General features: G+C 36.3%; 1 protein-coding gene across 3 annotated transcripts; it reads left to right on the top strand.

The window, feature by feature from the left end:
• The first annotated feature begins 4,187 nt into the window (after window positions 1–4,187).
• ER-ANT1 (endoplasmic reticulum-adenine nucleotide transporter 1) lies at window positions 4,188–12,089 on the top strand. Of its 3 annotated transcripts, none has more exons than XM_059598641.2 (4): window positions 4,188–4,306; window positions 8,912–9,200; window positions 10,218–10,589; window positions 11,451–12,089. In XM_059598641.2, exons 2-4 carry the CDS (start codon window positions 8,943–8,945, stop codon window positions 11,760–11,762), a joined length of 942 nt encoding a protein of 313 aa, XP_059454624.1. In that variant the 5' UTR covers window positions 4,188–4,306; window positions 8,912–8,942; the 3' UTR covers window positions 11,763–12,089. The 3 variants fall into 3 exon arrangements, with proteins under 3 accessions (XP_059454624.1, XP_059454625.1, XP_059454626.1); XM_059598642.2 differs by lacking the exon at window positions 4,188–4,306 and adding an exon at window positions 7,982–8,071; XM_059598643.2 differs by lacking the exon at window positions 4,188–4,306 and adding an exon at window positions 8,168–8,186.
• Window positions 12,090–12,091: the final 2 nt, after the last annotated feature.

The following is a 12,091-nucleotide window of genomic DNA, read 5'->3' as shown; positions in this document are numbered from 1 at the left end:
TATATATGTTTAAGCACAAGCGGAAGGATTCAAGGACGCTTGAATGAACAATTTTGTGCAATTTTGTTTTTATAAGGGGAATAATTGGTCAGGTAATAGACATAAGACACTTAAGAAATACAAATATTACAACTTTCATAAATGTAAGGTTCACCGAGAGATATTATGTTACAAGTTGGTAACATATATATGATCTTATAGTGTAAAAGACACCGATAAGAAGTATCAAGGAAACACTTGATTAGAAATATCAGTGTAGGTCAGCACATAGTTTTGTGTATGGCTGAAATCGTCAATTGTGGAATAGGTGTGAACCAATGTTCCTTACCACAGAGAATTGATGTCATTCGTTTAGTTAAATACGAAAGGAAGTCACCTTAATATATAATCAGTGTGAAAATATATGGAAAAAGGTGCGACTAGATAAGATGAAAAAATTGTATATACATTATAAAATGTCATAATCTAATGCCGATCTGTAAATTAAACAGAAGAGAGTTGACATGTATAAAAATTATATTTGGTACCAAGGTGATAATGTTCAACTAGATTACATAATGTTAAAGTGTGATTAAGTGGGAGATGATGGTTTAAATGGTGATCACACCATAACTAGTGTGGTCATTCCCATAGCCAATCACAACCTTCCATAGTGGTTATGATAAAGTGACAAGGTATGACTCTTGATGAAGAGTCATATCCTAACTTTATAAATAGAGTTTGATAATGAGAAGAACATACGTCAAACTTCATTCTCTCATTATCACGTTGCTTTTGTCGTCCATCGGATATCTACCCTAACGGGAGATTCCTACAAACAAGATCATACATTCATATTATTTTATCATGTCCAAGCTCACTAAGCTGGTTAGGGATCAACTAACCAATCGTCTATAAGTTGCCACTAAGATACTTGAGAGTCCATATAAAATATTAGTATGTATGCTTATATATATATATACTGACTATAGTTACTTAATAACTAATATACTATATACACATAGTACTTATATTTATTTACCCTATTTTGTTAATATATATATATATATGCATTGGTGGAATTAGAATTTAAGGAGAGGGGGATAAACAAAAAAAAAAAAAAATACAGGGGTAAAAATTAATTTTGGGGGTCCATTTCATAAAAAAACATATTTAAAATTTATAAGAAATTTTCAAGTTTTTGTGATATTTCAAATTTTTAGGAAAGCTTGGGACCCTAAGGCTAGGGATGGTTCTACCTTGTATATATAGATTAACATATGCAAAAGAGCTAACGAGTCGAGCTTTATGAGTTTGTTCACGAACATTAATCTAGTCGAGTTCAGCTTTAGACGAGTTTGTATGGTTCGATAATTGAATATGATTTTGTATTAACGAATGACCTATCTAATAAACAAACCAAATGCGAGTCAAACTTAACCAAACCGAACCTAACCCAAGCCTATTTGCGAATAGCCTTATTCATTTACGGTCCTAATGACAGCTGCAAAAATTTTGGAAGCCCATTTTCCATTTGAAAAAAAAAAAGAAAAAAAGGGAGAGACTTGGTTCAACCCTCACAACTCTCAGATATGTGATCTTTCATTTATAAATAAAGTAATGTTGGGAAGTTACATGTTTATTTTATAATTATTTCATAATGTTAGCATTATTATTTAACTCGTTAATCAATTTTTATTAAAAAAAAAAAAACCAATGGTTTAATGAGATTACTACGCTATTCTAGAATAATTGTAACAGTCAGTTTAAGATTGCGTTTAAGAAATATAGCTTTTAAGTCAAAAAAATATTTTTTGGCAAAAACTCTATTTCTTAAATGCAATCCCAAGTAGACTCTTACAATTTCTAGAAGGGTTAAATACTTAATACCCCACTAGGGTTTCATTTATTTATTTTTTCCTCCTTAGGGTTTGATTTTTATCACATGAGATACCTATGGTTTTGATAAAGACCAAATTAGTCATTCAATCTATTAACCGTTAGTTGACTTAACGAAAGTCCATGTCACAGACACATCGACCAATTAAAATTTGACACTTAGCATAAGTGGCCACGTCATTAGTGATGACGTGGCCACCTAATTAGATTTTTTATTTTTCTCAAAATTAAAAAATATATTTTTTCCAAAAAAAATAAAAATTGGTCACCCCCATCTGGCCGGATCGGCCACCCCCAAGCTGCCAAGGGGGTGACATTGGTGCCCAAGGGGGTGGCTGGAACCACCCCCAGTGGGTACTAGGGGTGGCCGATCGATCGGCTCCATGGGGGTGGCCCCCAGTACTCATTGGGGGTGGTTTCGGCCACCCCTTTTGCACCTTGGCCACCCCCATCCGGCCTACAGCCACCCTAATTTTTTTTTTTTTTAAAAAAAAAATATATATTTTTTAAAATAAAAAATTTAATTAGGTGACCATGTCATCACTGATGACGTGGCTACTTATGCCAAGTGTCCAATTTTAATTGGTCCACGTGTCAGTAACGTGGACTTCCGTTAAGTCAACTAACGATCAATGGACGGAATGACCAACTTGGTCTTTATCAAAACTAGGGGTGTAAAAAATTACCGGGAAACCAGAACCGGAACCGGAAAACCGGGAAATCGGGAAACTGGGGACCCGGTTCCGGTTCCGGTTGCAAAAAGACCAAAAACTGGGGACCCCGGTTCTGGTCCCGGTTTTTGGCACCCTGTAAAAACTGGGAAACTGGAACCGGGTATATATATATATATTACTTTTGTTTTTTATTTTAGGTTTAGGTTAATTACTTCACGCCTCTCTCTCTCCCCCCTTAACGCCTCTCTCTCTCTCTCTCTCGTCAGTCAACGACTCAACGCCACTCTCTCTTTCACTTCCGCTACCATCAGTGCATCACACATGAAGCCTTTTGCAAACTCTAGTGCGCCAGTGTGAGAGACTTTGAGGTTTCGCCACCATCAGTGCATCTCGCTAGTTAGAGATGTGTTTGGTTGCCAAGAAAGAGTGAAAATAAAATTCTTTCTGGCCGATTATTGCTTATTTTGCTAAATTAATTTGTGGGTTTGGCCAATTGTTGCTTATTTTGCTAAGTTGAGTTGTGGGTTTGGCTGATTGTTGCTTATTTTGCTAAATTAATTTGTGGGTTTGGCCGATTGTTGCTTATTTTGCTAAATTAAGTTGTGGATTTGTCGATTGTTGCTTATTTTGCTAAGTTGAGTTGTGGGTTTGGCCAAAAATTGGCTTCTTTGTTGTCTGTGTTTGATTGAAGCTATAATAAACGGATGGCTTATTGATAAATTTTAGCTCTAAATTCCCTTAAGTTTCAGTTTTTTCATATTATATTCTTTGCGTTTGTGGTGGAAATAAAAATTAATGGGTAGAAAGTTCTTTAATTTCTGTTTTGCAATTGAATCTTGAATTTTTCTCATCATCAATCAATTTGCTTAAAAGACCAGTTATCGGACTAAGTACAAATCGGAACCGGCCGATAACCGGGACCCCGGTTAACCGAGACCTGGTTCCTCGTTCCGGCTTCCCAAAACCAAGAACCGGGATACCCTGGTTCTGGTCCCTTGTTTTGGCCAAAAATCGGGAAACCGGACCGGGTTGACACCCCTAATCAAAACCACAAGTACCTCATGTGATAAAAAATCAAATCTTAAGAGAAAAAAAATAAAGAAATGAAACTCTAGGAGTATTAGGTATTTAACCCTTTCTAGAATAGCGTAGTAATCTCATTAAATTGATGTTTTTTTTTTCTTTTTTCTTTTTTCTTTTTTTTTTTTTTTTTTTTTTTTAAAAAATGAAGCCGTTGGTTTTTAGCGCGTTTTTTTTTTTGAAGAGGTTTTTAGAGCGTTTTAAAAGTAAGGTTAGGAAGTACATTCTCAGTAAACCGTGTTTTTAAAAATAAAGCTCTTGTTAAAAAGAGCATTTTAGTAATTTTTAGAGTAAAAAAAAAAACACTTTAAAATTTTTTTACCAGCTTTTGTTTTACACCGTTTTTTAAGTACTAAAAGAGTACTTTTGAAGTTATATGACGCATGCTAAGAATATGATATTGTAAATAACATTAATCTTATAAAAAAAAATAATAATTCTATAATGGATCCAGCACTTTTGGAGTTATATGACGCATGCTAAGAATATGATATTGTAAATAACATTAATCTTATAAAAAAAAAAAAAAATAATTCTATAATTCTAAACCTCGTCCATAGAGTGAGAGCGACGGGGGGTGAGGAGAGGATCATTCATCGCAATTAAGCCTCACCCACCCCTACGCCATTTCCCTTCCAAAGCCTCTTCCTATTTCTCAATTACCTTTTTTCCAGGTTAGTATTTCTCTTTCTTTTTATTTTCCTTTTTCTCTCCCTCACTGGATATTTATTTCTCTTACTTCGATGTCTCTTCTCTATTTCTGTTTTTTTTATAATTTCATTGTTACGACATTAATGTCCGTTTGGTTGCTGGGAATTATCTCGGAATTGAAGAGGAAACTACAGTTCCCTTAATCTAGGATTGTCCAACTGTTTTGGAACCTGGCAATCTTAAAAAATGAAAGAAAGAAAAGACATTCTAGGCAATCGAGAAGAGAATTAGAGATTTTTGTCTTTTTCTTTTATGCTGTTGAATTCTTGGGGATGAGTTGGGTTAAGCCATGTATGTGCCAGGCTGCCAGCCTTGTCAAGTCTCATGTACCAATTATACGGACTCTGAAGCATAAAACATTGAGCTCGATTTTCTCCGTTTGAAAAGGTTTTGAGCTCAACTTTGATGTGGGTGCAATGGCTTTTTGGGATTGTTTATTCGTTGCATATCATATGTTACTGAGAATGGTGGAAATATGGAGCAATTCATGAATCGAATTTTTTGGTATGTTTTGGTTGGTAAGTTGGGCTAAGGGATAGAAAATGGGTTTTATGGTTGATATGAATGTTCAATTAGGATCATGGATATTTTTGGACCGCTATATGAATATGAATTAAGTGGCATTAGATGTAAAGACTTTCAATGCAAGCTTTAAGTGTGAAGATTGCTTGGTGTGAGAATTGCGTTGTCCGTTTCCTATTTGATTGATCTTTGGAAGAATGAACCGAGATTAGCTATTAGCTTGTAGATTTTCCCCAGAAAATTTGTTCTGTAGAGATTGATATGGTTTTAAAATTTTCTTGTAAACGGAATGTCTGAGTTCTACGGAAAGTGATTCTGAAAGTGGTTGATGGTTTCACAAAAGGGGCTGTTTTTGAAGTGGGATTCTATAAGCTGATAAAATTTTGGAGAATGTTGGTGTATAAATGCTGCTTTCATAAAGGACGTTTTCTATTTATCATCATGAATGATAAGGGGATTACATGAGGTGAATCAGCGCAGAGATAAGTCTGATTTATAGAGTCGTGAGGCATTGTTGTGATTGGGATATTAGAGGTGCTGAATGGCTAGTCATGTAAGGTTAAAGGTGAAAGGAAAGTTGAAGACTTGATGATCTGGAGAGAGAAGTATAATGTTCTGCTTTGGTAATATTCATGTCTGTGTGTCTAAGAGGCAACGAACTCTAAGTTCTTCTTACTATGAAGCATGTTGCTCTGTTGCTCTTCCTCAGGACTGTACCTTCTTATAAAGGAGAGTGCTAGAAATAATTTTAGCCTTTTAGGATAATGGACATTTCTCTAAGTTGAAAGTTTATGATCCATATTACATGTTGTATATATATCATACTTGCTGAAGTTTTTGCATATCTTGGCATGATGGATCGATTATTTCTACTTTCTTTGTTTGCGTGCATTGGGTAATGCAATGTTGTTTTAGAAGATCCAAGAGTTAATTCTTCAATGATTAAAGACTGTTTTTATTTAACTCCTTGAATCCGTCAGTAGTACTAAGATAATGGAAGTCCTTGACATTAAAATTCTTTAATGTGATAACACATTGTTGGGCTCTGTTTGCATCAAAGACTCGTGGCATGCACGGATTGGCTTGATGATGGACTCGAGTTAATGATCAGAGAGTCAAGTACGAAAAAGGATGCTAAATTTTTTTACTAGTCACAAAACAAAGTAAATTGTTGAAATGAAGTGAGTAGATATTGTAAAAGGAATTAATTAAGTAATTGATATACATAAAGGGCTAAATGTATGAGTTGAGAAAGAGAGTGGTTGAGGATCATAGCTTTAGATGGTATAATCATGTTAGTGTTAGTAGTGAATTGTTTGAGTTGCTGGACTGTTGGTTCTAACAGAACAGTTGCGCAGCGTTTACTACTTTGTTGTATGGGATTAAACAATTTATTGTGTGGCATTCAGCGGTTACCCATATTCAGTTCTAGAATACAGTAGTTAATTTCCTATGATTCGACGTAAAGACTTCATTTTTTTCGACATCTATTGATGGTGGGATTAGTTGTGAAACAGACAGAATCATGGATCCTAGTATCAAACCTGAAGATAGTCAAAATACTTGACTACAGCTGACGGTTCAGTGGTATGGTGAACACAGATATGGAATAAAAAATGAGACTTCTTGTGCTGGCAGCAAGGGTATGGGTTATGTGGGTTAATGAGATCAACCTTAAGATATCCAAAGGCAATAGGGGATGCTTATAGGTATGCCAAATGCTAATCTACAGTTTGTTGGTGTAAGCGTGTAAGTGTTCCAAAATTGAAGTATGCCAAGGGAGTACTCAACATCAACACCACTTACAACCTTTGCAACATTCTCCAACCTATAAACGATGGTCAACAACTGAAGAGAGAGAAAATTACTAGTAGAGAGGAGAAAAACAACCCAAAAAACAACATAAGAGAATAGGAGAGAGCTGTGGTTGCTTGGCAGTAATGTCTGACCAATGATAGAGGACCCTGTTGTCCTATGGATACAGGTTCAAGTCTCAAATGGAAAAGATTTTGTTAGAGTTAGAATCCAATGAGGATTAACCTTAGAGAGAGAGAGAGAGAGAGAGAGAATTACTAGGAGAGAGGAGAAAAACAACCCAAAAAACAACATAAGAGAATAGGAGAGAGTGTGTGGTTGCTTGGCAGTAATTCTGACCAATGATAGAGGACCCTGTTGTCCTATTGATACGGGTTCAAGTCTCAAATGGAAAAGATTTTGTTAAGAGTTAGACTCCAATGAGGATTAAGCTTTTGAGAGAGAAACTCAGCCATAGAAAGCTTAAAGAGTGATGGAGTCTTGTCCCAAGATCTTTTGGGGTTGATTAAGTGTATTCAAATGGGAAAGATGGAGAGAGTCCAGGTGGTCTGTTCTTTCTAGCTGGTTATCATGTCTGGTTAACTTGGTTTGGTTCCATTATACCAAAATTGGAAAGCTAATTCCTTGGGCTTTGTAGTTAAGAATCTTAACGTAAAAGGTTGATGTGGGTGAGATTGAAGGTGATGGGCTGACAAGAAGAGGGCGAACCCAGTTTATGCTTTGTTGAGCAGGGGGCTGACCCAGTTTATGTTTTGTAGAGAATGTGGGCAAGCGGTACATTGAGGCTTAACACGTGTACTCCATTACTAGTCAAAGAACCAATTAGATAATAGCATATGTCACATATACAATGCACTTATATCCAATTTGGTGCTGGATGGGCTTCCAAGTCAGACATTTTCCATTCAATCCACTTCTCTCATGTGGTTCCTGATGATCGTGGGCTTGATCCAAGTCATGCATCCAAAGGAGGGGAATTATGCCCAAACGGATGTGTAGACTACCAACAGACTAAGCATGTGAGACTTCAAATTGATGTTAGCAATAGGTAATGGGGTTTTTGACTTTAGAAATGTTGGATGTGATTTAGTGGTTACTTTGAACTCATTCTTTGGTAAACTTCCGACTCGTTCAAATGCAAAAACTCTCAGCAATGTTTAATAATCCTCTCTTACCCATGCTCTTGACAAACGAAGACATGCTTAATAATAATACTCTTCAAGGTTTGACGCCTGAACAACACGTTTAGTGGTAGGACTAGTAGAATTTGTTGGAAATTTACTTTTGTCCATTCATTGCACAGAGCTGAGCTTTGGACATATGCAAGTGTGTAGGCGAATTGAGCATATATCTCAAAGATATAGTGGAAAAATCCCATGAACAAGCATCATGTAAGCATAGCAAAGCAAAAAAGTTGTGAAGGCAAGAACAATACATCTTAGGCAATCTGCTACCTTGGTGATGGGGCTGATTTGAATCCTCATGCTCCTCCTTCAATTCACATGTGTAGGCTGGAGTTTTGAAACCTCTAAACCTTCTCCTCAATTTTGATTATGCGACTAAGATTGTGGGCTTTAATGCCTACACAAGCTCCCTTTAAATAGGCTTGTGTTTCCTAGTAGAAGTAGTATTAGGTTTCTTTGTCAAAGTAGGACTTGGAAAACCTAGCCTACCACCTTCTACAAACTGCTATGTGGGGGGGGGGGGGGGGGGGGGGGATTACTGTTATGCAAAAGGAATTGTTTTTTAGGGCATAAACCCAAGTAGGGAGGCCCTTTGCTTGGCTGTTGATAGTGCATCAGCTGTTCAACAGACTCCAAAGTTGACAAACAACTGACTCTAGCATGGCTTGTAACTAAAATGGGCTTCAACATTACCAATAGCCATGACATCATTTACATAGAAATATGAACTACCCATCAAATCTGCCTTCGTAACACAAGTGTGAGCATGGCAGATATTGGTTTTATTGTGGGAGTAAGGAACTACTTACCCTTTTTAGAAGCTTTGAAGACTTGTTTTGAGTAGTGTTGATACACATACACATGCATGTCCATAGTTTGGACCAGAGCAACCATCGTTATTCTTTTGCTAGTTTACATTTTTATGTTAATTTCTCAAACCATCATTCATTTGGTGATTGTCATTTCCACTTTTCCTTCTACTTGCTATTGTGTTTTTTCTTTTTCTTTTTCTTTTCTTTTCTTTTAATTTTTTGCTTGCTTCCACAGAGTTGAACAGATAAATTGAGAGATAACAGGAATGACGATGCGGTCTGAGAAATTTTCTCTAGATTTTGTAATGGGAGGGGTGGCAGCAGTGATATCAAAAAGTGCAGCTGCACCACTAGAGAGAGTGAAACTTTTGTTGCAAAATCAAGGAGAGATGATAAAGAGAGGACAACTCAAGAGACCTTATATGGGTGTTGGTGAGTGCTCCAGAAGGATCTTTAGAGAAGAAGGCCTTTTGTCTTTCTGGAGAGGTAATCAGGCGAATATCATACGATATTTCCCCACTCAGGTATTTTCTTTTTCTCGAAACACCTTGTTTGCTCTTTAAGATTTTGAGTTGGAAATTGTTATTTCTGAACAGTTAGGGTTTTGTGTCTGTAATTTACGATGTATTGTAGCTCCATAGCATATTGCTATGTGAGACTATTTTGATCACTCTTTTTGTGTGTGCCCTTGTTTGATTTAGTTTTTCTTAGAATAGAGCAGATCCTGACATTGTTTTCTCAATTTTTTTGATTTGAATGGTTTTCTCCCACTTCACAATGACTAATATTGGGATTTCTGATTCTGAAAAAGTATGTTGATAACTGCCTATAGAATTTCTTTGCATGTAATATTGTTGATTTTGTATATAATCCTCACCTAGATTTTCTAACAACACAATGTTTTAAATTTCAGTGCAGAATATGAAGATAACTTTCCTTTGTTTTCCCCCCTCTATGTATATGTGCTGTCAACGTCTTTAGAAATATATATTTATCTTCACTTTTTTATTTTTCTATGAAAGATTAATTAAGTACTACTTCTGACCAACTTTACTGAACTAATTTAGATGGGTACTTGGGCTGGCTTAGTAGAAATTGTTTTATACTCTCTTTGTCATAGAGAATTACAGGTTTTTTCTTGTCCTATTCACTTGATGGTGTCAGATTACATAGCTTTAGCACCATTTAATATGTGATATTGATGTCTGATTTTGTATGTCATTGGCATAGGTACCAAGTTTCTGCTTATCATAAACATGAAACTTTGCATTCCACGCAAGGCCAAAACTTAGTAGATTGCAAGCCTCAGCTAATATATGCAACGTTCTTGTAAGAAAAAGGATATTCAAATATTTTCAAAGATGAATAGGAAAGGGATTATTTTGATTTTTCTGCACTGTTATTTGAAAGTTGCACTTTTGTTTCTGTGCTTAATGCATTCAACAGTAAATTTTAAAATTTTAATATTATTAATTTTTTTTATTTGCAAATTACATTCCTGCCAAATGCTTTCACCGAACAGATGTTAAAATTTTCCATAGGCTTTCAACTTTGCATTAAAAGGTTACTTCAAAAGCATTTTTGGACGCTCAAAAGAGAAGGATGGATACATAAAGTGGTTTGCTGGTAATATGGCTTCAGGAAGTGCAGCAGGAGCAACTACTTCATTGTTTCTATACCATTTGGATTATGCACGTACTCGACTCGGCACTGATGCGAAGGAGTGCCGAGTTAATGGTCAGCGCCAGTTTAAAGGGCTACTAGATGTTTACAGAAAAACCTTGTCAAGTGATGGAATTGTAGGCCTTTACCGGGGCTTTGGAGCTTCAATCATGGGAATAACTCTGTATAGAGGCATGTATTTTGGGATCTATGACACCATGAAGCCGATTGTTCTTGTCGGGTCTTTTGAGGTAATCCTCTATACTTGTTGCAACCATGTACTTGAGATATCTGTCTGCATAAGAGAGAGTAAATTTGCATCTTGAGCTCTAACTGGAAGCATGATCATTGACTGTAGTAGGCTACATTGAAATGGATCTTCGACTTTAATTGGCTCTGGAATTATAGATTTGGTTTTTAGGCTTATGTTGGCTACTGACACCTACTTTGGAAAGAGAGGAATTCTAGGCTTATGTTGTTACATTTGAGGCTTAAGGTCAGTTCCTTCTCTGGCTTTAAGCCTTCCAATGTTAATAGATGGTTGGTAAGTTCTTGGTGTCTTCTTGTGGGGATGTCTTGCTAGTTGGGTAACTTTCGTAATTGGTAGTTTGTGGCTCGTGTAGGGTCTGGTGTTAGTTTTCTTGTCTGGCCACCCATTGGCTGTCCTCGCTGGTTTTGTCAACTGAGGCTTGTGCTGCTGTTCTTCTGTTTTTTTTTTTTTTTTTGTTTTTTTTTAATTAATATATTCTTTCTTATTCATCAAGAAAAAAAACATTGAAATGGACGGTTATTGCTGTGATAAATAACTTGTGCCCCCACATAGGAGATAATCAATTTGTTAGATGGATTTGAACATCTGTTTTAAGGACAGCTGAAAATTTTCATGAAATTCTCATAATAATTTTCATTTCCAAACTTTTTGATCCTTCTAAGTTAGGTTGAAATCACATGAATAACATGGTCCTTTACTGAAGTAGTTGATGTTCTTTCAAGCTATTCCTCCCCCCCACCCCCCACCCCCCCAAAAAATGAAAAAAGAGAAAGAGTTTCTTTGTGCAATGCTCTTTTGTGCTTGTTTCAAGGCGCTCAGCGCCCCGTTCATTTTTCTGCAGGGGAATTTCTTTGCTAGTTTCCTGCTGGGTTGGAGCATCACAACGGTCTCTGGCGTTTGTGCCTACCCCTTTGACACGGTGCGACGGAGAATGATGATGACCTCTGGACAACCTGTGAAGTACCGCAATTCCATTCATGCTTTTCGTGAAATCATTCGCCTTGAGGGTTTCACAGCACTTTTTCGAGGAGTTACTGCAAATATGTTTCTGGGTGTGGCAGGGGCTGGAGTACTTGCAGGATATGATCAGCTTCACCGGATTGCATACAGACATGGTTATTGTTTTGAGCCACCTCAAAGAGTTCTAAAGTGAATCCTGGCAGTAGGATTTGTATAGTAATGCAGTTATAATTTTTTACCCTAAAAGGGTCAACTGGAAATTTACTTTGAGAAAGTAGAAAGGAAAAAAAGAAAGGAAAAAATAGGCGAAGAAGATTGAAGAGGCTAGGAAGGAAACGTTGACCTATTGGGAGAGCTTCCTCCTAGTATGCCTAGAAGATCAAAAGATTAAATGTAATGTCTTTGTACAGTTAATAATTGTTTTGTTTTGTTTGTGATACAATTAATAGTATTCTAGTTTTTTCAACAGAATTAGGTAAACATTTTGTTTCGCAATAGAACTATAAAGGTCTTCTTCAAAGT

Source organism: Corylus avellana, chromosome 7 (genome assembly GCF_965113065.1).
Source record: "Corylus avellana chromosome 7, dhCorAvel1.hap1.2, whole genome shotgun sequence".
Classification (NCBI taxonomy): Eukaryota; Viridiplantae; Streptophyta; class Magnoliopsida; order Fagales; family Betulaceae; genus Corylus; species Corylus avellana.
This window is presented reverse-complemented; position numbering and strand designations above follow the sequence as displayed.

What these genes read in the sequence shown, in the direction of transcription:
- ER-ANT1 (XM_059598641.2), top strand. Translation starts at nt 8,943, where the DNA reads ATGACGATGCGGTCTGAGAAATTTTCTCTAGATTTTGTAATGGGAGGG. An exon ending in TACGATATTTCCCCACTCAG is followed by an intron (nt 9,201 to 10,217) that starts GTATTTTCTTTT and finishes AATTTTCCATAG; the next exon opens with GCTTTCAACTTTGCATTAAA. An exon ending in TTCTTGTCGGGTCTTTTGAG is followed by an intron (nt 10,590 to 11,450) that starts GTAATCCTCTAT and finishes ATTTTTCTGCAG; the next exon opens with GGGAATTTCTTTGCTAGTTT.